Raw genomic sequence first — 27,898 nt, 5'->3', positions numbered from 1 at the left:
AGTCAGTCGTGTTAGGGAGCTGGCCTTTATTCTGTACTCTTTCTTGGTGATTGTGTTTTATGAGATTCTAATTATTTAGATCATTATAGTGGGATTTTATAGGGCCTGTCTCCTCCTGCTAACCTGCCTTTTTTGTTTGTTCTGTGTTAATTGACATATCCATCAAGTGGTGAATAGTGGGTATAAAGACGTTCACCCTTCAGTTACCTATGTCTTGCGTTTTTGAACAGACTGAGGGATGAGTTGCTGCTGCATAACATCTGAAACTTGATGAAACTTTCTTTCACTTTGGACTGTAGCTATTTGTGGTGCACATGCCCCTCACACTCATTTATTGAACTGATCATTTTTGAACCTCCAAGTATCTTAGATGCAGAAATCACTCTGTTTTCTTTCCTTTGTAGTGATTTGCTGTCTTCGGATTATGTGGAGATTCACTATGAAAATGGGAAGCCACAGTACTCGAAGGTACGGTTGACAGTGTATGGAAATCCCGTAGTATGAATATACTTAATCGTAAACTGTTCAGTGCATACTGCATTGTTTTGATGTCTATCTCAATGAAATCACCTATCGTCTTATACAGTGGTGCAAAATTTTTGTATTTTTAATTTTAAAATTTAGAAGTTTATGAAAATTTACAAATGTTTAAGATAACAGTTGAGATTCTGTGTATTTAGGTCAATAAAAAATGTTTATTGTTTTGTTTTACATGCAGTAACTTATGTAAGTGAATGGGCGAAAAAACTATACAGTTTCATATCAGCATCTTAAATTAGTAGATTACCAGGCTGTGGTTATAGAAAGTGAATAATAAGAGTGGATGGGTTATTGGGATGAGTATTGGATCCGAGTGACTTCAGTGCCCAGGAAGATGGGGGAAGGAAAATTTAGGGAGTGCCGTTCCTCTCAACCTTCACAACAGTCCTGTGAGGTGGGTGTTGTTACTCCTGCCGTGCAAAGGAGGAAACGAAGGCAGAGGGAGGGCAACGTAAACCTGCCAGCGAGCAATGGAACATAAAGGTGGTTGGGTACTTGATTTCCTTCAGTTGGAGATTCACTTTTGTCCCCTTCCGGGAGGATCTAATAAGGAGCAAGTGGGTTTAGGGTGAAGCGAGGACATTGTCTGTAAGGAACACAGTGGTCTCTACCAGTCAGGGTAAAAGTCCTTGGAATAGCTGCGTGCAGACTCTGTAGGAGAAATCCACAGAGTGCTGTGGAGCCGAAGCAGTGTCCACGGATATCCCAGGCACGGGAGAGGACACGGAGGGGAGCCAACCACAGTGGGGAACAGTCTGACAGCCTCGCGACAAATATTTAATGGACAGTACTGCCTGGGGGGCATGGCATCACTCAGGATTTGTAACTGTCCCGTTAACGGTGGGCACAATTGTGATTTGATATGTTCCAGATCTTTGAATTTTCTGCGCCAGATTAAGAATTTCCATATATTATTGCCACTGGTCTGTCTGTTCTTGCCTTAGGCTGCATCGGGGGTGGGGGTGTGGAGAGGGGTTTGAATCTCCCTAAAATTTAATGCCGCGGAAAGTGAGCAGAAAAGCTAAATCAAGCATGGGAATAGTGCTTCCTGGCATTGGTACAAGCCACAGCTTCTGTCCCTGTGCCAGTGCCGGGAGCACTGCGGATGCTGAGTCATGAGTCTGGAGGAGAGGAGATTGTGCGAGAACTTTATAGACTCAGCAAACGAGCCACCTTTGCAGGCCGCAGTAACTGGATCCAAACTTCTCACTAAGAAGTGTGTGTATATATATATATATATATACACACATATATATATAATTTTAGAAGCAGAATAGCTAATTTGCTCCCAGAGGTCATTTGAGGTGCCCAAAGGAGGGCATTAATAACAAGACATATCAAATAACAAGACACATCAAGTCTTGTGTCAGTTGAAACTAAAATTTAAAACAAAAGGTTCAACTCTGGCAAAAGAAATGTCCCTTGCAGTTTGTTTTTGTGTTTATTGCACTTCTCCTATTTATAGCCCATTTTCTCCAAACAGGTCCTGTGCCCAAACTTGCTTTATGTATAAGGAATTAATGGGAACAGTCTGTTTTGTCTGTGTTTGTATATAACACCCCCCCCCCAAAGCTGAGATGTTAATGTGGACAGTGTCTTGTAGCAGGATGTTGTAACCTAACAATATTACAAACATTTTAGCATATTTTAAATAATCTAAACTTTTATTTTAAAAAATATATAATATTTTTTCCTCTTTATTTGCTATAGTTTGTTTGAAGGCTGCATAGCAATAAACAGATTGTTTCCAGTCTTTCACTATACGAAGAGCTCTAGAGAAAGGCTTTCCACATGCATTTGAACACATCTTTGATAAAATTGCTTAAGGATGAATTCTGGTCACGGTATTTTGTGGGTCAAGAATGGTGTATTGTTTTAAGGTTTTTGTTAGACACTGAGTTTTTCTTTCTGAAGGTTTGTGTAAATTCACGTCTCCACTGCTATTACATACACATTTTTAACTCCACTACTCCACTACTGTAACTACACATTGCATTCCATTTTGTTGGAAAAAATCTTTGTACAGAGTACCAGAAATTAATGTCTAAAAATGGCTAGGTTAAAAAAGCCTGCTCTGTGCACACTTTCATCCAAATATCTCAAACACACACACGCATGCACTAGTATTCACATGACCAGAGAGGAACAGATTCACTAATAGCCTGTTCGGCATTGATGTTAAATATGAGTGTGAACATTTTAAATATTCTGGGAATAATTTTCAAACAAAATGTTGAATCCACATTTTGAAGAAGCTCGTCTAGGTTTTCCTGCTTCATCACTACCTTGCTCCTACCTAGTTCCCACTTCTAGCTGAGAAGAGGCTCTTGTCTTAGGTTTTACTTTTATTGGAAGAAAGTGGGTTACAAGGGCTTCTTCTTTCCTTGTGAAATAAATAAAGGAGCTGGAGAGGGCAGCCACTTAAGCAGGTAACATAGCCTGGCTGCTAGGTACTCGGTGCGCACATAGGGAAGACCTTTGTTCTGCAGCCGACTGAGAAGTAGCTATTGTTAGAGCTTCCAGCACAATGCTTTGCATGTGATGTGCAGTAACCACTTTCTTGATTTGCTGATTAACTTTGTTGATGAACCTGTTAAAAATAAGTTAATTTTTAATATTTCGTGTCTTATAAAAGAATGAGGCACCTATATGACAGTTTAAAAGTACTTTTCAAATTTAATGTATTTCTATTAAATCCCTTTTAGGTGAACCATTAACTTTAAGTGCTTGCTAATTCTTTGGTGTCTCTTCTGCTTATAAAAAGAACTGCCACCCACACGGCAGTGGAGGGTTGAATAGAGAGATGCAGTGCTCCCAGCCCTGCTTCCCTCTACTTCACTCTTCTTTATCACTTTGGGATAGGGAGACTGTCCTCTCCTAGCTCTGTTTTCTCCCCTGGACTTCTTCCTGTTGCCTTGCTCACTCCTACCCAGGACAGAAGAGCACCTTAACTGGTGGGAAAGGGGTTGGGCATGTCTGTGTAGTCCTTTCCTCTCTGTATTTTGTGAGATCCACCCCCCTGCAGGAAGAGCACATTCTCTCTACTTTCCCACGGTCTCAGCTGTAAGCGGTAGCCTGTGTGTGCATGGGGTGGTGGGTGAGGGTTGGTCATCTCATGGTGTCTCGGTCTGGGTCTGGGTCGGCGAGTCTGGCTAACTCGGGGGTGCAGCCTTAGCATGCCTATTGGGTCTTCAGCTAATCCTCTCCTCTAGTATAGTGCTATCAAAAATGAAGGTGATATTTTTTGATCACTCTCTCATTTGGTTTTAAATTTAAATGGGTCCCAATTCACACCCTCTAGGATGGCTATAATAAAAAAGATGGATAACAACACGGATTGGCAAGAATATGGAGAACTGGAATCCTTACTGCTGGTAGGAGTGTAAAACGGTAGAGCTGCTTTGGAAAATAGTTCGGCAGTTCCTGAAAATGTTAAGCACATGACTCAGCAATTCTAAACTTAGATATATATCCAGGTAAATTGGAAATATATGTCCAAGCAAAAACTTGTACATGGATGTGTGTAACAGCATTATTTATAATAGAACATTGGAAACAGGCCAAATGTTCATCCATTGACAGATAAATAAATTATATGTGGTATAGTCACACAAAGAAATATTATTCAGCCATAGAAAAGGATAAGTCCTGATTTGTGCTACACCTTGGATCAGTCCTGTAGACATCATGCCATGTGAAAGGAGCCAATCATCAGGGACCACGTATTATATAATTGCGTTTATTTGAAATGTCCAAAGTAGGCAGATAGAGGCACATCCACAGGGACCAAAAGCAGATTAGTGAGTGCCAGGAGCTTGGGGCGGGGCAGAAAGGAGGAATGGGGAATGACTACTGGTACAGGATTTCCTTGTGCAGTGATGAAAATATTCTGGAATCAGAATATTAGAGTTCTAATATTAGAATATTAGAATTAGTGGTGATGGCTTCACACCTCTCTGAATATACTGAAACCCACTGAATTGTACTCTTTAAAAGAGTGAATTTTATGGTTTGTCAGTTATATCTGAAAGGAAAAAACCCCTCAGGTGAGGAATGAGGTTTATTTACCCACCTTCCCAACAAACAAGGATCCTCTGTTCCTTTGAGGCAGGCCTTGCCACTTAGGCTCCTGACTAAGCCATTGTTGCTCATTGATTAAATAGTATTGATTCTGCTTGCTGTGAGGTAGTCACTGTTCTAAGTGTTGGATATGTATCAGTGAGCCAGATAGATAAAAGTCCCTGCCTTTGTTCTTTTCTGTATCGCTGTAATCACATCACCCTCTGCGGTGTCCCCACAGCGTCCGTGTGTGTGTGTGTGTGCTTTCCTTATCAAGTCATCTCTGGGGCTCAGCTTAAGCTCCCTTCTTCCAAGAAGACTTCTTGGCAGGGGTTGTTGTCAGAGGGAATGCACCTTGGTGGGCGTGGCTCCTGGTTGGAAGTTTAAAAAATCCCCATGAAGTCAAGAGAGCAAACAGTATTTGTTCTCACAAAGCTATTTTAAGTTTTAATAGTATAATTTTGTGTGAACTATTAAAAGTTTATATAGCATTGGTGCAGCCAACTTGTTCTAATATTTGAACATTTTCCCTCCATTGAGTTTAATAAAGGTAAATAATTAAACTGGTGTTGTTGAGGTCACAAGTTCTCTGATTCTCTAAAATATTTTTAAAATTTCCTTATTCCAGCCCTGGCTGGCATAGCTCAGTGGATTGAGCGTGGGCTGGGAACCAAAGTGTCCCAGGTTCGATTCCCAGCCAGGGTACATTCCTGGGTTGCAGGCCATAACCCCCAGCAACCGCGCATTGATGTTTCTCTCTCTCTCTCTCTCTCTCTCTCTCTCTCTCTCCCTCCCCCTCTAAAAATAAATAAATAAAATCTTTAAAAAATTTCCTTATTCTGCAGTATTCAAATTAAGGTATATCTGTCCAGTTATAGATATGTTTTTCTCTTTTGCTACCAGACCACTGATTTACTAAATAAATTGATACTAGTTGGTAAGTTTAAGGTATTTAAAGATATGTATAGAGAATAGTGAATACATAGTCATATTTTCCTATACATCCAGGAATATCAAAATACACACATTTGTGAGCTAAGTCCTATGTATTGTAGTTTCTCTTCAAACGTTTATCCACAGGTTCAGGAGTCAGTTGTAAAAATCGGAGGTTGGTCGCCATGAACAGCCAAGTTTATGAGAGTCCCTTAAGTGATGAAGATGATAAGAACCAGGTGATAGAACTTGACTAAAACAGATGAGATCATTGAACAGACACAAGGTGGAGCAACTTTAAAGTAAATTAAAACAATAGGTTCTATTTCCAATGGGTTCTGTTTTCCATTGGGTTGTATTTAAAGTAAGCTGAATCAAAACCACTGCTGTCAGCTGATCAATAAATACCAGGGAACCAAATCTTTTTTCTCCTCTGCATTGTGATCACTAGGCTCACACCGCTGCTATCCCTAGCCACTTCTGATGAGAAAGTGTTTTAACGGATGCACGTGGCTTCAGTGTGTCGTTACCCGCAGGAGTGGCCTGGTGGTTTCCAGTGGGCTTCTTTGTGTGGCAGCTGCGTGGAGCCAGGTCGCAGTTACTGGAGCATCCCCTGGCTGTGGGGTGTTCAGCTCTGTGAAAGTGGGAGGCTGAGAAAGTTGGGGAGCATACTCACTAGGACTTATAAGTTCCTTTGTCTAGTCAATAACTTTCGCTTATCAGATGCGCCATCGTGTTCAGTTTAATTAACTGACTGGCAGCTCTGAATCCCGAAATGCCCCTGGAGGCCCACACAGACTGGTGCCGTGCGCCGACCAGATGAGTCCCCGTTGGCTCCCCTGCCTGCTGTTTGCGCAGTCACAGATCCGTGGCCCAGGCCTGGCTGGTGATTTTGAATTCACTGGCCAGCACTCTCGAACTCTCTGGGCCCTTCTGACCGGAGAAACACCAGTTTGAGAGTCTGAAGATGTGAGATTTCATTTCGGCTTTTGCTGTCGTTGGCAGAGCCTTTTAACACTTTGTGACTGTCTCCCCATCTGCACCTGGAGAGAGTAGTCACTACGAGATAGTGAGTGTTCACAGTGGCTGGTTCTGTGTGGACGGCACCCCTGGGGCTGGCTGCGCAGTGTCATTGTTAATGAAGAGGCCTCTTTGCTCTGGTCCACTATTGTCATCCCTTTTACCCAAGAGGGAATGCCTCTTTTCAGTTGGGATTTATTTAATGTGAAACACCTCAGTATGTTACTTCTCAGTGGTGTTTATAAAATGCCGCATAGATCCAGAGAGTTGCTAAGTAGTACTTTTCTGGTAATGCTTTCTTAAAAACTTGCTATAAATTTAGTAATTAGTAGCTCAGAAAATCCTCTAATACTGCTAATACTAATACTGAATTAGAACCCACCAAACTACTTACAGCGCTTAATATAACCACACAATTAGAGATGAGCACTTTTTAATGATGATAAACATCAGGGATTGGCTGCTACCGCAAGTCTCACCTGAGGTCCAGAAAGTCTGGTGCTCTGCATTCGGATGTACGGGGAACCGAAACAGTTCCCTCCGGGTAGTGTCCTGCCTTAATTAACACAGGTAGCAACGACCTTTACACTGAGAGAGCAAGTGTCAGCCTTCAGTTTCCAATGCTGGCGAATGAAACTAAATCTAAGAAAAGACTTGGAAATATTTTCTGGGGAAAAACGAATATTTTTAGGAGTACCTGAAAAAGTACAGTTTTTCTTAGAAAGGTCAAGTAAATACGGCAGTGTTTGCTGTGCACTTCCAATAACCACCTGATTGAAGGCAGCCTTTTGGTGTGATACCAAGTCCTACATAGCCAGTTTGATGGAATTTGCAGCTACCTATGACTGTTTTTAGAACCATGTGAAGAGTCTGAAGTCTAATTACATGGTATTGAGCTGGGTCCTCAGATTACTGAGATGTGTGATATCATTTGTCCTTATAAGTTCCAGAGTTGATCGTGCAAACAGAACTTGACATATTACATACAACTCAATATTTATATGCAAGGTTGTTTTACAAGACCCGAAAAGCAACTCTTTATAAAATATTAACAAGGTTATAATACTGAATTTAGACAACCGACACTGAAAATTGTATTACACTTACTAAGAGGAAACAAGTTGAGTTGGTTGGGAAGTGGTCGTTCGGCATGTGGGTGGACACCATTAGTCACTTTAAATGGCCTCTGAGGCGATTGTGATGCAGTGTAATAATCAGTGATCGGGATGACTGTCAATCATCAATAAGAAGTCAAAGTGTGTCCTATACACTCTATTTAAGAAAACAAAATAGGAAGCTTCTGGTTAAACAATGTGGATTCAAGGCTTCTATTCATCTGTTCCCTTCCATAACCCACTCAAATAGTGGTTAAGAAATTAAAAAAAGGGCAAGACAAGGGGAGAAAAGACAACAGAAGAGAGGTGTCCATGAAGTTGTAGGAGACAGAAAGCAGATGGATGAGGAGTGACTGAGGTTCGAGCTTTTCCGGCTCTGCTCTGTTCTTCTGGGCAAACCCAGAAGCAGCCAGCCAGCTCACATCACTTCACCCAGAGAGGCTCAGAAATTGAAGGCACGTGCAAACAGAAAGGTTGATTGGAAGTCTACATGGAGCCCATTTAAATTCCTGATCTACTCCAGACCTTATGTAGCCAGGTGACCATATCTTCTGTACTCCAGTGAAAAAGCTCAGTTTTTAGAGAAAAATGGAAAGGAGGGAATTATCAGAGAAATAATAAAAGTTCCCCAGAGCTAGAGTGTATGCATTTTCTTGATTAAAAGGTATAACAGAGTGCCCAGTGCAATGAATAAGCAAAGACCTACCCACACCAACACATGTCATGGGATTTTATAAAAATGGGGATAAACTAAATTTCCTCAAGTCTTCATGAAAGGGAAAAATACATTTAATAGAAAATATCTAACATTAGAATCACATCCAATTCATGACATCAACATTAGAAGCTGTAGGACTATGCAGAATGCTATCAGAATGCCGAGAGAAAATACTTTCCAATCTAGGGTTCTCTCCCCACCCAAATGATCACTTAGGCGGAAAGATAGGAAAAGTAATGTTCATTTGTGCGTGTTCTCACCAAATTGATCTCCCATGAACATTTTTTCAAGCAAGTGCCAGAGGATGTGTGCCTCCAGAAAAGAGGAGGGTGGGAGTGAGTGGAGAAGACGTGGGTGGGGTCTAGGAATCGAAGTAGAAGGTAGGCAGAGGGAGTTCCCAGGGTGATACTACAGAGCAGTTTTGGTTGGCGGATGTGCATCAGGCCTCGTTGGAGGCCGAAGGGAAACCGTAAGGGTGTCTCCAGGAAAATAATGGATATGATAAGTTAATTATCTGATGGGTTTGACCATAGGAGAAGAGTTGTAGATAATATTTTAGATAATGGGGCTATTAAATAAATACATGGGAAAATCAGCAAACAAGAAAATGAAGCAAAACTTCTCAAAACATTAAAATGGAGCAAGAAAGAAAATGTACTCATGGTGGCACAGCTACGTGCAATCTTTGCATAGTTGTAATGTAAACATTAAATATTAATGCCAGTCAAATTGATGATGTGTATTGGAGTGTATCGGGGGCAAAAAGGGGTGTTAAGATTCTTTATTAGGAAGATAATTTGTAAAGTGCCAGAAATCAGGATGTAGTAGTATGAATATTCCATTCAGAAATACATAGGTAAATGACAGAAGCAGTTAGGAGTTAAAAATGGTTGCTGTGGAGGTGGGAAGAAGGGGAGAAAGGATTTGCTGTGTTTCAAAACATAGGCTTTGTAGTTACTATTTGACTTTGAAAACTAAGTTGTGTATTACTAACACATTTTTTTAAAAAACTAATTTTAAATAATAGGAAAGGAAATAATAAGGTTTTATGTAATTTTCTGTAACAAATGATTATAAGCAGCAACATTGTGGTCTCTCCTCATTTAGGCAGAAGACTGTTTCAAAACAATGTCTGTTAAGTATCTCCTTCCTTACGTGCTTAAGAAAGGTGTGTAAGTTGTACCAGTTGTGTTGGTGCCTCAGTTCCATAAAGCCTCTCGTCCTTCATTAAATTTTATACACACATGCTTATTACAGGGAAGTTGAAAAATTGCCTAGTGCTCTTTGGAATTCCATATTAACCGGGAGGAGTTTCTAGGACCATCCTCCCAGTTCTTTCCGCTGCACAGCAGTGGCCCACTAGTGAATCCTGGTGCATCATTTCTCAAGCCAGCCTTCTTCTGCGTTGTAGGGCGGAGAGCACTGTTACTACCACGGAAGCATCCGAGGTGTCAAGGACTCCAGGGTGGCTCTGTCGACCTGCAACGGACTTCAGTACGTGGGCCTCTCGTTGGGAGAATGAACTTGCTTCCCTCCCTCCATCCTTTCCATCTCGTCTGTCACAGATCTGTATTGTAGTGACTCTTCCGTGCCAGTCCCATGTTAGGGGCTGGATCTGGAGTGATGAACAGGGAGGGCACAGTCTCTGCTCTCTTAACACCTAGAGTTTGCAGGAGATTCTGAGATGAAACAAATGATTACGCAGATTAATACTGAATTTGCCTCTTTGGTAGGTACTGTGAAGGGAGAGGACATAGGGTAACCTAACTTAGATCCAGCAAGGTTTCCCAGAGGTGGATGCCAGAGCATGTATCAGTTGGTTTAGACCTAAGGATGACTAGGAGTCAGCCAGGTGAGAGTGGGTGTGAATGAGAGGAGCTTATGCATCGACTTTGAGGCAGGCTTCAAAAACTATCTGCGGGCACCTGCAGACCCAGACACAGAGCAGACCATGTAAAGATGTATTTGTACTCATGTGGGGAAAAAAGGTCTTGAAAATCTTACCTTTACATGTAATAAAATATCCTGTATCTCTATAAATTAAATGTGATTTCAGCACAGTTATTACTGCTTAATGGAAATTCACAATTTGCAAGCGTAAAGATGCTTCTGCTTGCCTCTTCAGAGTCAGATAATTTTAGATTATTGTTATACATGAAGAACCCATTTTTCTAATAGACGATATTGAATTTGCATAACAAGAGGTTGGGGCTAGTTGTGCATTATTCTGGAATAATAACTCACAATACTGTAACTGCACAAACAGTCCAATCCCAGGTTAATCTTCTAATATGTCCATTTAATTTCAAAAATTAATTATATCAGGTATAATTTGTTTGCTCTTGGTGTACACTTTTAAAAAAAGATTTTATTTATTTACTTTTAGAGAGGGGGAAAGGAGGGAGAAAGAGAGGGAGAGGAACATCAATGTGGTTGCCTCTGCGTGCCCCCTACTGGGGACCTGGCCTGCAATCCAGGCATGTGCCCTGGCTAAGAATCAAAGTGGTGGTGACCCTCTGGTTTGCAGGCCTGTGCTCAATCCACTGAGCCACACCAACTGGGGCAGTGTACACTTTTTACACCCTGGGTAGCCTATACACTGTCTGACTACAGTGTGGGGGCCACAGCAGGATTCCATACAGATATGGGAATTAGATTTGGGGCAATATGAAGGTATTTATGTAGCCATACTCTTTATATTTAAAGACACAATATGAAGCTCACCTGCTATTCCTTGCTGTTTGCTCTGAGTGTTCATTCTCTCCTTGCGTGATTTCTTGTGTTGCAGTGGAATGTTTGAAGACAATACCTTCATGTACATGATCGAACCACTGGAGCTGGTTCATGATGAGGTAAGTCTGGCTGTAACAGCAGTTCCCTTATGGTGTTCTGTTCTTTCAACATCTTTGCCTTTGAGCGAGGAAGAGAATATAATGTAGATTTCAATGTGCCTTTATGTATTGTACCTATTTCAGTCTTAGAATGACACCGTGAATTTTGAAGCTTAAATTGAACATCCCAGGCTATGGGTAAAGGATGATAAGATGCAGCAGAATGAGGTTTTCTGAAGAGAAAGTTCTTTCCAGTCTATAGGAAGAGCAGAGAGGACATTATGTTTTGTACAGACCAACTTCTTTTTCTTTCAGCTAGCTTTTACTGTCACCACTTCTTTAGATAATTGTACAACTGTAAGCATGTATTAACTTTTATGAGTCTAAGAACCCTCAGTGGGGAAATTTGTGGCTGCCCTATGCTTATATTATGTAATATTTTGGTTTCTTTAGCGGTAGGGACGAAAGTAATGATTAGAATCATGTACAGGACAGCTGCCTAGACCAGAAATGATGAGGGCATTATGCTAAGTGAAGTAAGTCAGATAGACAAAGAAATGCTGTATGATCTCACTTATTTGTAGGATCTGAAACAATGTTTAATACATAGAAATAGAAAACAGATTAGCAGTTAGCAGAGGCCAATGGGGGAACTGAAATGGGTGGAGTTGATCAAAAGGTACATTCTTCCAGTTACAAGGTAATGAAATTCTGGGACTGTAATATTGTATTGTCTATTTGAAAGTTGGTAAGAAAGTAGATCTTAAAAGTTCTCATCACAAGAAAAAAATTCGTATCATGTGAGGTGATGGGTGTCCGCTGAAGTCGTTATGGAGATCATTCTGTAACATGCACATATATCAAATCATGTTGCACACAAACATATACCATGCTGTACGTCAGTTATATCTCAGTACACTCTGATGGTGTTGCTCACTAATAGAATGTAACCAAATTTGAAATTTGACCGATGTTCATCGGATACTGACATGAGAGTTCATTACATGCTGGGTACCATTCTAGGTGCTGGGGATGAAAGGGTGAACAAAACAGACGTAGAGCCCGAGCCTCATGGATCTCACAGTCTGCAGGGGCCGATAGGAATGCACAGGATAAATGAGTAATTACGTACAGCCAGGTGGAGTTCACCCTTCATATTAACTATCCAGGGAAGGGGAACGATGAGATAGTAGTTTTGAACGAAGTCCTTCAAGAAATTAGGCAGCTGGAAGAACAATTCAGGAGAAGAGCCAACACAAAGGCCCTGAAGCAGGACCCTCCCAGAGCCTTGTAGGAACATGGAGGAAGCCTGGCTGGAGAAGAGTGGAAGGTGGGGGATGGTAGGAGGTGAAGGCACCAGGACGTAATGTAGGGAAGTCGTGTCAGTGAGGAGAGACTACCGGGTCTCCGGTAGACTAACGGCTACCGGGAAGATAGTCTGAAAGTGATAGAGTCAGAATATTGCAGTCATTTGATAGGGAGCAAAAAAAAATGTGTTTTTTTTTATCTTTAGAGATTTCAAACGTAGGTATAAAATAAATTTTGAAACAGGTAATGGTCATGCAGGCTATTGATAATAACAGTTGAACAAACATTTACTTTCTTTGTTGTGGCAATATATGCCTGAATATGGGGTCAATTTCAAATTTGAGACAGAAACGTCATTAAATTTTAATTGGTAAATGTTTGAATAATCCTGTATCATTTTTCAGCTAGTAACTATAACAATTAACAGGTAATGAGGCAACCCCACCTAGATAAAGACATTTTGATTTAAGTAAAATGTTTTTCCCGTACTCCAGTGGTAGGTATAGAGCAAAAGTATTCAACTCATTCAGCTAAAAATTTACTTTGATTTCTGGCATTAATTAATAGCCCTGTTACCCTAAAGAACAAAATAAAGTAAAATTTAAAGAACAAAATGAAACAAAAGGTAACAGCTCCCTAAGCCTTAGAGTATTTAACTATGTAAAATGAGGTGATTTTTCATTACATCCCTAATAGGGCAATTTTCTAGCTTTAATGAATTAATAAATGTATGTGACTGGGTCTAATAAACTGTCGAAGAGATTAATAAATATAGGCTGCTATTATCCTAGGGTTGAAAGTAGTGGTTTTGCATTGTTATACCCATGATCATATTCTTCCGGAGTGGATTGCTTCATGCTTAATGCCTTTTCTTTTTTATCTTCTTTCTTACTGTCTTCCTTTTATTTTTCAACTTTTATTATTTTTTCAGTTACAGTTGGCATTCAACACTGTATTACTTGCAGGTGCATAGACATTTTTTTAAAAAATAAATTCAGAGTTTTCTTTTTTTTTTTAAAAGATTTTATTCATCTATTTCCAGGGAGGGAAAAGAGGGAGATAGAGATAGAAAGATAGAGAGAGATAGAGAGGGAGAGAGAGAGAAACATCAATGTGCGGTTGCTGGGGGTTATGGCCTGCAACCCAGGCATGTACCCTGGCTGGGAATCGAACCTGGGACACTTTGGTTGCCAGCCTGCGCTCAATCCACTGAGCTACGCCACCCAGGGCTTTGCATAGACATTTCTATAACAGGATTGGTGCCCTTGATAAGTTCAGTGCCCGCCTGGCACCACATACATAGTCACTATAATATTATTGACGCTGTTCCCTGCGCTATACTTCCCATGACTATTCTGTAACTACCAATTTGCGCTCCTTAATCCCTTCACCTTTTTTACCCACCTTCCCAGCCCCTCTCCAGTCTGGCGATGATCAGTCTCTTCTCCGTGTTGATGAGTCTGTTTCTGTTTTGTTTGTTCATTTATTTTGTTTTGTTTTGTTTTTTACTTTCCACATCTAAGTGAAATCATGTGGTATTTGTCTTTCTCTGTTTGGTTTATTTCACTTCATTGAACAATTTGTCCTCGTCTTCACTGCCAGTAGAGGCAAAGGAACAGGACTTGAAACGTTAAATTAGTCCGAGTTTAAAATTGTGAGTCTCATAACTCTAGATGCCTTTTCACCTGTTACCAGAATTAAGAGTTTAATGCACTTGAATTTAGATGTTTTTTTGATGTTTTGTTTATTATTATTATTAGTGTGCTTTACAGTAAGTCAGGTAATAAGGATGGGATGTTTCTAATGAGAATTCATTACTCTTAAGTAGTACATGAATAGTAAAATTCTTAATTATTATAAGTCTTTTATGTAACCTATTTTTTAAATTTTTATTTATTGATCTTAGAGAACAAGAGGAAAGGAAAAAGAAAGAGAGGGAGAGGAACATCAATTTGTTGTTCCACTTATTTATGCATTCGTTGGTTGATTCTGGTATGTGCTCTGACCAGGGATCAAACCCTCACTTTGGCACATCCGGACGATGCTCTGACCAGCTGAGCTAGGGGCCAGGGCTACGTAATCTATTAAGAACACTTCTTCTTAACAAGTAACCCAATTAAAAAATGGGCAAAGGACTTGAACAGACAATTCTCCAAGAAGGACATACAGAAAATCCAAAGACACATGAAGCGATGTTCAATATCGCTAGCCATCAGAGAGATGCAGATTAAAACCACAATGAGATACCACTTCACACCAGTCAGAATGGCCATCATAAACAAAGCAACAAACAACAAGTGTTGGAGAGGATGTGGAGAAACGGGGTCCCTAGTGCACTGTTGGTGGGACTGCAGACTGGTACAACCATTATGGAAAGCAGTTTGGAACTTCCTCAGAAAACTAAAAATGGATCTGCCTTTTGACCCAGCAATTCCATTGCTGGGACTCTATCCTAAGAACACTAAAACACCAATACAAAAGAACCTTTGCACCCCGATGTTCATAGCAGCACAATTTACAATAGCTAGGTGCTGGAAGCAACCTAGATGCCCATCAGTAAATGAATGGATCAAAAAACTATGGTACATTTACACAATGGAATTCTATACAGCAGAAAGAAAGAAGGAGCTCATACCCTTTGCAACAGCATGGATGGAGCCGGAAAGCATTATGCTAAGTGAAATAAGCCAGGCAGTGAAAGACAAATACCACATGATATCACCTTTAACAGGAATCTAAACAACAAAACAAAACAAAACAAAAAACTAGCAAAATATAACCAAAGACACTGAAATAGGGGATAGTCTGACAGTGGCCAGAGGGGAGAGAAGAGGGAATTTCAGGGGGGAATGGGTAGGGATTACAGGAACAAATTTGGAGGACACATGGACAAAAACTAAGGGTGGGGGGTAATGGGGGCAAGGGGGGAGGGTTGGGTGGAGGGTCTGGAACGGGAGTAGGGGGGAGAAAACTGTACTTGAACAATGATTGAAATAAAAAAAAAAGAACACTTCTTCTTAAAACTATTTTTTCTGATTATAAAACTGATATATTGTAAGAAATTTGGAAAAGCAAAATAAACATAAACTTAACTAAAGAGTAGTTACACATCATCCCATCCCCCAGAAATAACTTCAATTTTCAGTGTGTGTTCTTCCAGTTTTCCAATGATATAGTCCTATATATTTAAAAATAAATTGGATCATTAGTTTGTAATGTAATTTCAGTAATGTATCTCTCTGAACTCCTATATTTTTATTTGTAAAATGGGGATGAAATATGCACCATATGGAGTTCTTGTGAGGATTAAATTGCATAATGTGTTCATTAAGACTGCCTGGCACATATGATGCAGTCAGTAATGGGAGCTAATAGTAATAATAGTAATGGAAATAAGACATTTCTAGAAGTGTAATTTCTAGGGCAAAGGGTATTGATGTTTTCAGGGCTGTTAATAGAACTGCTAAATTTCTCTTTGAACTATGCTACCAATTTTCTCCTGCCGGCAGTGTATAAGAGTACTTTTCACCTCTTTTTAATTAACTTTGGTTATCAATTTTTAAACCTTTGCCAACTTGAAGGCACAAATTCGTATATTTCCATTTTTTACTTTGAAAGAATATTAAAGTATTCATCATTTTTTAAATATGTATCGACCATTTGTGTTTTTTTCTTGTGAATTCCCTATTTGTGGCTTTGGAGAAAGCTAAGGCTTAAGAGTAGCTAATAAGACTGTTGCTTTTATCTAAATTGAAACAATTGGATGATGCTCTATTTATTTAAAGTTGAAATTTCAATAAAACATGCACTTTTCATTTTTGATAGCTAAAACATTAGCATATAAATGTTCCCATTTTAGGAAAGATGTTACAGAAAGTTCTAACACTGTTTCATAGAGGCATAATTACATCTTGCTTTTCAATTGTCTACAATTGTTTTTTGTTTCAGAAAAGCACAGGTCGACCACATATAATCCAGAAAGCCTTGGCAGGACAATATTCTAAACAAATGAAGAATCTCAGTAAGTTTTAATTCAAATAGCCATTCTATTTTATGTAATAGGAGCTATGCTTTGGTGGAACTTGGTAGACATGCAGGCTTGTGGGAAGCAGAATTGACTTGAGATCTGGAGTGAACAGTGTGGATGGGCGGTGGTGCGAACGGCGGCTTTCGTGTGATGAGGTATGGATGGTTGTTTCGGATGGAGAGACTGAAATGTGCAGCCAGGAATAAAAAGGTGCATGAGGGACCAGAGTGTGGGCAGATTTACTGCTCTGCAGCCACCTTGTACTCTCTCTCGTGTGCTCTGGTCCTGAGACATCTCAAGCATGCTGACTGGCAGAAGCTTTCCTTTGGATATTGCTATCTGTGCTGTTACTGCTTTTGTATATTGATGCAAAAAAGTCTTTAATAATATATGTAAAAGCTTATGGAATATGTTATTTTTAATTCTAAAATGAAGTAAGCATAGTAGAATTCTCTTGAATTTTCAGATATTGAAGGTCAGGTGGTTGTAGGTGAAATATACATATTCTGATGAGTCTTGAATGACTCATGTTTTTGATGATGTTTGGAAGAAGATTATATTTGAATTATATTATAATTTATTAATTACAAATTGAATTATGTGTGTGACTATGAGAATGTGAAATGTTTAATGATCGGTGTTCATTTTTCACCTTAATTTTGACTTGAGATGAAATCTTTTATCCAGAAGATTTCCTTCATGCAATATTCCTTCATGTAATATTTGAAAAACATACTCCCATTGAAATGCAGCTGAACATAAATTTTCGTATGCCTTTTTCCTTTCCTCAGGTACGGAAAGCAGTCACGAGTGGCCCTTCCTGTCTGAGTTACAGTGGTTGAAAAGGAGAAGGAAGAGAGCAGTGAATGTGAGTGTGAACTTGAGCCACAGGTGGGGCCATTTCACTCCGCCGTTAAGTTGCTGCCGGTCATCACACAGTGCCTAAGTGCACCTAAAATAGTTAAAATGTGGGCAACTTCCTCTTACACACAAGAACAACAAACCAAAGACCCCTAAAATTGAGTCTCATAGGCATATTAGTTTTTACTCAATTTTCCCTATAAGAAATGGGTTACAGTGTTCTCGGAACCCTGATGTCGCAGAAGGAATGTATTGTTTTAGCTCTATTTTCAAAGTGTTTTTTTTTTATGAAAATTGCAGTACATTTTTCTTCTATTGAAAATATAGCAGACTTTTGAGAAATATGGCTTGCCCTGGCTGGTGTGGCTCAGTGGGCTGGGTTCTCCCGCCACCTGAAAGGGTGCCAGTTCAATCACCAGTTGGGATACACGCCTGGGGTGTGGGTTTGGTCTGCTGTTCCTAGTGTGTGCGTGGGGCAGCTGATGAGTGTCTCTTTCTCACACAGATGTTTCTCTGTCTCCCTTTCTCCCTTCCTTCCTCTCTCTCTAGACTCTGTAACAGAACAAGTTATAAAAGTAAAAATATGTCTTATGGAACATCATATAAAACATTTCTGTTAATAAGAGAAATAGGAGAATTAGGTTTTTAGACATTGACTAATCACACTTATTTTTTATTTCTTTTTAATGAAAATCTCTGTTGTACCAAACTTTGAAGCTGCATGTATTTTTCTGAACAGAATGAATCTATTTGACCGTTAGTATCATAATAGTTACTAAATAAGAATCATATAATTATGTAATCAGCAATTGTCTTTTGGCTCCCATATATTGATAAAAGTATAGGGGCTTTGTAACTGAAATTATGTTGCTAGTCTTTTTCATAAAAGATTAGAAAGCCATGATGACAGGGACTGTCTAATAATTACATGGTGAATACTATGTAACTGAGAATTAATTCCATAGCATATAGATTACATGGTAATTTACTAGATAACTTAATGAGTAATTATACTGGAAATTGCACATTTTAGATAATGTTTTGGTGACTGTATTTTTCTGAAAAAATTAGACCTCCAGTCATGAAAAACTTAGTTGCAGGTCAAATCTTCCTGCTTTTATGACCCTGTCTTCCTATGACGGTGATAATTGATACACGTTTAAAAAAGAAGTTTGTTCTTTTTTAAATTAGAGATCTCTTTTTAGTTCCTCTTGAAAGAGATATCTTTAGTTACTCTTTAGTTCTGTGGTTGGTAATAAGTTTTATATAGGCTAATGACATTTCACTAAAGCCCACCCCTATGAAATATAAACTGATCTTGCAGTCTTCTAATTATGAAAAAGAAATAGAAGTCCAAATAATGGCTAAGATACTTAGCCCTTGCTCTTACAGATTACCTAGTAATAATAAAAACTTGGAAGAACTTAGAATATTGTAATTGTTAATGTTTATTCCTGGGAGAAGTCGTGTGTTGAAGAATTAGTATACTATTATTAAGATTTCACTCCATCGAGTTAAAATTTCTATTTTACTACAGTTGGTACCTTTTTAGCTGTACTCTGCTATTCTTGTTAAATGTGTTTTACATAGGTTTTCCTTGAAGTTTTAAATAGAGATGAATATTTTATCACATCTCAGAGCCAAAGAGAGTGAGATTATTTGTTTTAACAGAATTATGCTGTACCTTTTTCACTGGAATATTTTTATATGTAAAAATCATATAAAATCAACATAGGTGGTTCTCTATCTCGATGAGTACTTTAATAACACTTAAATATAGTTATTTTCTGAATACTTGAATGTTTGTTCACACATTATGGTCCCTTTTTTCTATTTCTCTGAGCAGGTTTCTTCCAGGGTGTTTATTAAACAGGCAGCAAAGAGTTCTTCTGAAATTCAAAGTCAATCTAGAATTGACCAGTCCTCATCAGAGATGGTGCCATTCTCTCTGACCATGTATTTTTATTTTCTACAGCCATCTCGTGGTGTGTTTGAAGAAATGAAATATTTGGAACTTATGATTGTTAATGATCACAAAATGGTAAGAGTATAGAATCAGTATTGTGGACCCAACAGCTTACTTGAGAAAGAATACACTTCACTTTTTATTCGGTTATCATTTATTACTTATTAAAGCCAAGATACTTAGATACTTTATTTTTTGGTAATATTAAATGACTTCATTTATTTTATGGTGTCTTGTAACACTGAGTTTTATAGAAATTTCAGGACTCTAAACTTTCCCTCTATTTAGTAATGATTGTAATTGGTGGATTTAACATTGTTTTTTTAATTAAATTGTTATTTATTTTTAAAAATATTTTTATTGTGCCCTGGCTGGCATAGCTCAGTGGATTGAGCGCGGGCTGCAAACCAAAGCATTGCAGGTTCGATTTGCAGTCCGGGCACATGCCTAGGTTTTAGGCCATGGCCCCCAGCAATGGCACATTGATGTGTCTCTCTCTCTCTCTCTTTCTCCCTCCCTTCCCTCTCTAAAAATAAATACATAAAATCTTTAAAAATATATTTTTATTGTTGTTCAATTACAGTTGTCCCCATTTCCCCCCTCTTACTCTCCCCTGCCCTGCCCACCCACTTTCACGTTAACTTTGTGTGGTCACTTTCACTTGTCTTTGTGTAAAATTCCTACTCTCTACTTTCTTCCATCTGTGTATTTGGTCACTGCTTTCTAATTTCATTTCATGCCTTTCCTCTGCCAGCATGTTATTTTCCTTACTAATTATTATGATTTGTGGCAGATATAATTATAGGAAATAAGCATATGTATTATAGTAAAGGTATGGCCAAAGAGACCATCTTTAACTAACGATTAAAATATTGGAAAGATGAATACTCTTTTGTTACTTCTGTCAGAGTAAAATGTGATTCAATGTGTCATTTCAGTAACACTTAAACAATGTATGAAAAATAGTTATTGCCCCCTCCACTGGCTTCTCCTTAAGATAAAGTAAGAAACCTTCTTAACCATGTTCCACTTAACCATTTCTCTTATAAAATATCTTGACTGAAGCCTAGAGCATTCTAAAGAGTTTTGGTTGGTAAGTTATTTGTTAGTATATTCAATACTTTTGGCATGCTGGGAAATGTTTAACTCCTGGCTCTTTGGGAAAAAAAAAGTCTTGATTTAAAAAACTAAACTAGAATAATTTACATCTGTTTTTCAGTATCAGGAGATTTGCCGTTGGGTTTGAAAATAATCATCCTACTTAGAGTATTCATCTTACAATCTTTGTGCTAGATGAGGCAGCATAGTTATTTTGATAACTGTTATCCTTGGATTGAAAATCAAGCTCTAATTTTATCTTATTTTTTTCAGAAAACAAATTTCTTAAAGATTGTATTTGTTTAGGAAGAAAAGGCAAATTTGGCACTTTAAATGTAAATTATTTTCAGTATTCAGAACATGTGAAAGTAAGTTTTATCATAAATGGAGATTGGACATTTTTCTTTGTATACACAATTAGTTCTCATTCAGGCAGGAAATAGAAATGTTTCCCTGCATTTACATTCAAGCTTACCTCTTTAATTCAGAGTAACCTCATATTGGCCTTCTGGAGAAAATGCAGATACCTTATTTTGAACAAGCATCATATCATCAGTGGATTTCATTAGGCACACACACACACACACAATCCCTTAATTTTGTAGAAAGCATTTTAGTAGCTGGCTGGTGGAGCCTAATTTGTGAGCCAATTATAGCCTTGAAAAGGGTCTGCAAATATTTCTTTGAGCCATTAATCTAAATATAAATATTAAAAACCTTATTCGAATAGAGAAATGATGGAAATGTTTTAAAGTGCATGAAATACAAATGTTTTGCTTACATTTTTGCTGAATTCTTATGTGTAAGTCAGCAAATGAAAATGTAGTAGCTCAAATATTTTTCAATTTAAACCTCATTTGGTTTTTCTGATTTTAAAACCACTGTTATTTATTTTTATTTTTCAATTATAGTTTACATTCAAAATTATTCTCTATTAGTTTCCGATGTTCAGCATACTGAAAAACCCTACTTTATAAGGTACCTACCAGATTGAGTTCTCTCTCATTAATAATCATGAGTAGGAATATACATAAGCTCTTTTATAAGAATTGTTAACGGAATGAGTTTATCTCCTATCTCAACTCAGAGCGGACGTTGAATTCCAACTATTTTTATTTGTCTTCTCTGAGCCTCACTTTCCACATTTATAAAGTGGGGATAATAAAACCTACCTCATAGAGTTGTGTGGAACAAGTATTTCTTGTAGGGGACTTACCGTAGATCCTAGTGAATCCCAGGTGCTCAATTAAATGGAAGTTCTAGTGAACAAATCTGGGGGTCTCTGTTCATCCCTATCTTACTCGCCTACTCATTCGGCCACATTGGACACAGTTGATTATTCCTTCCTGTTGGAAACATTTTTTTCATCCCTCAGCTTCTGTGACACAACAGCTCTCCCACCTCACTGGCCATTTCTTAGTCTTTCACATCTGAACTCCAGAATTTCAGGAGTGCCCTGAAACCTGGCTTGGGGCTTTCTTTTCTTTCTATCACTCACCTCTAGAGTGATCCCTTCCAGTCTGAAGCCTTCAAGTAATAACATGGCTTCAAATTGATCACTCTGCCTCCTTCTAGCCCCCTGAGTTCCATAGTTCCATATTCAACAGCTTATTTGACATGCATACTTGCATATTAAATAGGCATCTCCCACTGGACATTTCCAAATCAGAACTCTTGGTTCCTGGGCCCTAAACTTCTTTCCCCCTAGTCCTTCTCATGATTGTATTTTAGATGGCACCACCACTCCTCCAGCGATTCAAGCTCAAAACCTGGGAGACTTCTTTTGTTCTTCTCTTTTCTCACCTTCCACAGCCCATACAGATGTCCAGCCTTTGTTATTTTTTACCTGGACTACTGTAGTAATTCCCCAACAGGTCTCTGTTTCCATTTCTGAACCTCTCTAATTCACTCCCCTTACAACGGGCAGAAGGATCTTCCTCAAAGAAGATCAGAGACTTGGAAATTACAAACATGAGATAAGTGAAAATCTCATCACATTTTGATAGGCTTTCAAAAGACCTCAGTTTTTGAAACTTGCACGTCATATTTTTCCTGCCCGTTATACTATAGAAAGAGGCTTCCAAAAAAGACCAATTAATATTCAGAAGGAAAAGCAATTTATTTTAATAGATGTATAACACCACCGCATAAAGAAAGTGTCAACTGGTACCTTTTCTATCTGTTCACACACTATTTGTGATGTGTGCTTCTTAATGGCAAGACTTTTTTTAAGTATGTAAGTCAGTGGTATTTGGTACCTTTACTATGTGGTAAACCATTGTCTCTCCCTAGTTCCAAAACATTTTAATCACCCCAGAGAGACTTTCGCATTTACTTTTGAAGATAGGCAACCTAAAATGCTGTACTATATATAGCAAATTCTTTATTCTCAGTTAAAAAAAACAGTTAAAATGTCCTTCTGTGTCCTCCCATGGTGGAAGAGGCTAGGGATCTCTCTCTTTTATATGAACAGTAATTCACGAGGGTTCCACCCTCCTTGCCTAAGCACCCCACAAAGGCCTCACCTCCTGATACAAGGATTTAGAGGGTTAGGATTTCAACACACGAATTTGGGGGCAGATACAAACATTCGTACCATAGCAAATGCTGTAAGTACAACTAGCTGTAAATTAGTGAATGCTACTAATAACATTGCTCATTTGTTGGACATTTATCATGGGCTGAGAAAGTGTGCTCAGTATTATCAAAAATAAATATCAGATAAGTAAGCATTAAGATATATTCTTTGTTTAAAAAACATAATTGGGGGTTAGAGAGAGAAAGAAATGGGGAGAGTGTGATGAATTTATAGTGTGAAAGTGGAAAGGGAGAAACAAAGAATATCGTGGTTTTTAACATAGAAATATTTTGAATCTTTATGAAAGATGCATTGTTTTAATAGTTATAATTGAAGACACATTGTAAAAACGTAAGGTGCAAGTCTGATTTGGCAGTTTGGGGATGGTTTTAATTTTTCTCAGTAGCGGGCACAAGCCCTGTGGTAGACTTCGGTTTCCAAATGTCCTCTCAAAGACAGAGTCAGCACAGCGTGCCTAGCTAAAACTGTAGCCCTGGCACTGTTGCTTCCTAACTATTCCATTGATTTATTTTTCCTTATTTTCTTAAATAATCATTAACTATGGGCATATTTCACTTTTACTTTGTGCCTCTTTTTTCTTCTAACTTTGAGCAGTCAAAAGCAAAAGTCTTCCTTTGGAGGAGGCATTCTTCTGAAAGAATATTCTGGAATGTATGGCAGATACATTCCATGTCATGGACTGTATTTAAAGTGCTGCCTAAGCGATTTTCTTGATGTGTGTGTGGCCTTCAGTTTAAGGTGAGGAAGTGTCCAGTGGGAACTAAACGTCCTGGTGTTGGCCCTTTATAAGCTGGGAAGTTTGTTTCATTGACGGTAAAAGGATTGCATTTATAGACATGGAAACAGAAATAAACTTACTTCTCTGGAGTGAGGCTCCTCACAATGGATTTCTGTAGGCCCTCTCTGTTACCTGGAATGTTGTAGGTATTTTAGATTGTCAGCATTTTGCTGCCCAACACAGAAATAATATGAGAACACCACCGTATCCAACATGGCGTACACTAAGTCCTGTATATTTAAGCCCCAATTTCTACTGTTGCTATAAGGTTTCTGCTTTTGCCGAATTTTGAGATTTACCATTATGATTTGGCGGTGACTGATACCTCTTTTTTCCTCCCCAGTACAAGAAGTATCGCTCTTCTCACGCACACACCAACAACTTCGCAAAATCTGTGGTCAACCTTGTGGACTCTGTAAGTACCCAGGTTTCTCAAATCTATTTTCCCAAGATGAAATGGTTTATATTTCTATGTGCTTACTTTAGTTCTTTCCTGGGAAGAAGTAAAAATGCCACCTTTAAGCTCACCTGGCTAAGGGATTATTCAGTGGCCTGTGTCACAAAGAGTAGTGTCACCAGAGTGTCGGGGGACTGTTCAGTTATTCACAGAACTCCAAAAACACATTTGAGTTGCTTCTGAGGGATGTCTGACCCTCACTGGCACCAGCACCCAAGGAGGGCAAAAACACTGGAGAAAATTAGCTACCAAGAAGAGTGTAAATTAAATTGGACAAAGGAGACTTTGTTAATAATAATCAGTCGAACTTATTGGCTTAAATATATGGCAGAAGAACTAATGCATTGAGGTAGATTATGTTTGAAGGATATAGGAAATACAAAAAAAAATTTAACCCCAAATTGATCTTCTTACTGTTCCTCTTGGAGGAATGCTTTAGACTTCATTTCCAGGTGACAGAATTAACTGAGTCCCCAAATAAAACTAATTCGAAGCAGCAAAATGCTTATCTCCTTACAAAGACCTCTAACTCTAAAAATCTTTTCTACTGATAATTTTTGCCTTATTTTGTAATTTACAGGGAGTGATGGTTAAGATTTTCTTGCTTTTTCCTGTTTTAGGGAGGAAATCCATAGATGTGAATATTACTCATTATGTGCCAATAACTTGTTCATTAGACTAGTCATAAATTAAATATAGCATTCTACTTTGTCTATTCTAATGTAAAGTGCTATTTTGTTCAGCTAAATATATTTTTATCTGATATTTATTGTATGTTTCTTCTTAACTAGTGAATAAAAACCTTTTATAAATTGCTAAATACTTAAATGATACTTATTTTCTCCAAAGAACTGCCTTCTTTTCTGCCTTTTGAGCAGTTCAAAACCTCCAATCATATAAAGACTCGTACAATGCTTGGTAGGCACAGCTGGATGGGCATAGAGTGTCGTATGGAGTTAGGATTGAAATTCTGAAAGCCAATTTATACCTGGTTTTCTTTAATTTTAGCTCCTGTCAGTCTTCTGAGAGGAAAATTATAAGTGAATATGGAAATGAGAATATTAAACACACCTTTCCCCCTGCCAAAGCTGTTTACTTGGCAGCATCCCTGTGTTAGTCATTTCAGCATGATTGAACAGAATTACATCTTGAAAAGTGTAATTTTTATTTTGCGTTACCATACAAGGTTCTGAAGCTGAACAATTGATTTTTAAAAGACATTACATTTAACTTGCTTCTTGTAAAAATCATTTTCGCTTCATTGATTTAGGCATGCTGATATTCCCTTTCTTCAGCGTGTTCAAAGGTCATCCATTATTTTCTTAATTAGCTTGAAAAGAGGACAAAATGACAACATTCATTGAAATTGCTTAATTATGTGAATTATTTAGCTACCGGGCCAAAAGTAGAGGAAGAGAGCGGAAAGACACAATTGAAATGCTGTGAGTGATGCCACCCTGTGGTGAAGGTGAACTGGTGATACAAATCTGTTCTTTTCTCTTTTGGCTTCAGACCTGTGGTTCTCTCCCGGTGTTATTTTACTTTCCATGTAACAAAGCTTCCAAGGGCAAGCCAGCCACGGTGTTGGTGTTTGTCCAAGGACTTAGTGATCCGTTCCAATCCTGCAGGAGTTACTGGCCATAATGCACCTCCCAGAGCTGGTATATTTGGCTTCAACTTGTTACCTCCTCTGAGGTTGGAGAGGGTGTCTTTTCTAAAGCCTGTTTTCAGTTTATGTCCAGACTTTAGAATCTTGACGTCCCTATGCTCTCTCCTGAAGTGAGATGCCTGGCCATCACATGTGCTGATTTGTGATTGACATAACCTTATAGGAGAGGCTGATTGTGGGATTGTTCATTCTGTCTTTATTTTCGCTCTTGGAAGTGAGAAAGGAAAAGAAGATTCTCTCTGATGAGCTAATGATGACTTCGTGTTCCCCTCTCACCTCCCCTCCCGTCTCTCCGCTGACTCTGAATCACTGACTGTGCATGTTTGACCCAGCGTTTTCCTGCTGCACCTGTCCTGTTTTACACCCCCAGATTTACAAGGAACAGCTCAACACCAGGGTTGTCCTGGTGGCTGTAGAGACCTGGACTGAGAAGGATCACATCGACATCACCACCAACCCTGTGCAGATGCTTCATGAATTCTCCAAATACCGGCAGCGTATCAAGCAACATGCTGATGCTGTGCATCTCATCTCGTATGTACCTGTAGTCTTTGGCTTCACATTTATCTGTATCCCTTTACTTTGTCAGTGAAGTTCTATGTCAATGTATCAATTTCAAACAAGGGTAATGTTGATTCCTCTGTGATGTGAGAAGCATGGAGGTGGGCTGTGTGGTGCTGGGAGGGCGGTTCTGCCGTCATTAGACCCACTTTTAGAAAACCTCCTACCTTCAGACCTTCCATCCACAAGGCCAACTCGGGATTCAGGGTGGCTGCTGGTGCTCCAGCCTTCATTACAGGAAGCAGGAATGACAGTCCTGGAGGATGGCAAGAGGGCATGCCTTCCAGCCAAGTTAGAGCCCGAAAGCTTGCACACATCAATTTCACGAAGAAATCCTTTGCTAAATCTTACTCATGTGGCTACATCGAGCTGAGAGAGAGGCTAGGAAATAGAGACCTTTGAGGTGAATTACTGACTAAAATTGAACGTCTATCACTAAGGAAAAGAGGTACCATATTTTCTTGTGTGTAATGCGTGTTCCCTTCCCCACCGACAGTGAAGCTGTTTTCAGATAGTTCTCTAAGGCTCTTGCTGGAATCAAACCAGTCAAAGGTTCCTCCCTTTCCTCTCACCTGTACTATTTCCTTTCTTTTCTTTCAGTCTTCAGTCAACATTGTATAATAATCAGCAGTATTTTGTATAACTACCAGATCTTCTCTAGTAGAAAAAAGTCACGAGTTGTGTCCTCAATTCCTGAGCCAATACGTGATGCTTTGTAGGGGCTCAATTAATATTCACCCAGCTGAGATTATTAACATAATGCAAATGTAAAGGTTTTTAGGACAACATAAATTTGAATGTATTTGAAATGCAATTTTTGATTTTTTTTTGAAAGGGAATGGTTTTGGGTATTCAGTATAAGGGATTGGACATGTCTTAGGAGACCATATGTGATGGTCGCTACACTGGTTTCCTAATGCTGATTTTTTTTCCTTAAGGCGCGTGACATTCCACTATAAGAGAAGCAGTCTGAGTTACTTTGGAGGTGTCTGCTCTCGCACAAGGGGAGTTGGTGTGAATGAGGTAAATTTTGTCAATTCTTAAAGTAGAGCTTCGTCTTTGCACCTGATCTGATCTCTCCCCCCTTCCCCCGTGGTCCAGTTTATATCCTTTCTCAGACTTGTTTAGAGTGATAATGACATCAAGAATATAATATGAGTGCCTTATAATAAATGGTAATAGAACCCAAACTGGTCTCTGTTGTTAGAAAAGAGGTATTGTTTAATTTCATAAGAATAGTTTTCATATGTATTGGGCAAATGGAAGCCAAAGATAATTTTTTGGCTTCTATGGATAAATTTGTACAAGCTTATTAATCTTTCCCTTATCACATTTTTTGAAAGTTATAATGCTCCTTT

The 27,898-nt window shown here is 38.7% G+C and overlaps 1 protein-coding gene across 1 annotated transcript in view; it reads left to right on the top strand.

Annotated features, from left to right (window-relative positions):
• The window catches only part of ADAM23 (ADAM metallopeptidase domain 23), a 149,458-nt gene that overhangs the window by 75,263 nt on the left and 46,297 nt on the right, over nucleotides 1–27,898 (top strand). The window contains 9 exon segments of the mRNA XM_028510104.2: nucleotides 405–468; nucleotides 9,797–9,879; nucleotides 11,174–11,237; nucleotides 16,473–16,545; nucleotides 17,343–17,419; nucleotides 19,388–19,453; nucleotides 24,197–24,268; nucleotides 26,350–26,513; nucleotides 27,479–27,563. Of these exon segments, the coding sequence (XP_028365905.1) occupies nucleotides 405–468; nucleotides 9,797–9,879; nucleotides 11,174–11,237; nucleotides 16,473–16,545; nucleotides 17,343–17,419; nucleotides 19,388–19,453; nucleotides 24,197–24,268; nucleotides 26,350–26,513; nucleotides 27,479–27,563 (748 nt within the window).

The sequence above is a fragment of the Phyllostomus discolor genome, chromosome 4 (genome assembly GCF_004126475.2).
Source record: "Phyllostomus discolor isolate MPI-MPIP mPhyDis1 chromosome 4, mPhyDis1.pri.v3, whole genome shotgun sequence".
Lineage (NCBI taxonomy): Eukaryota > Metazoa > Chordata > Mammalia > Chiroptera > Phyllostomidae > Phyllostomus > Phyllostomus discolor.
The sequence above is the reverse complement of the archived record's forward strand: the minus strand, read 5'-3'. Positions and strand labels throughout refer to the sequence as shown.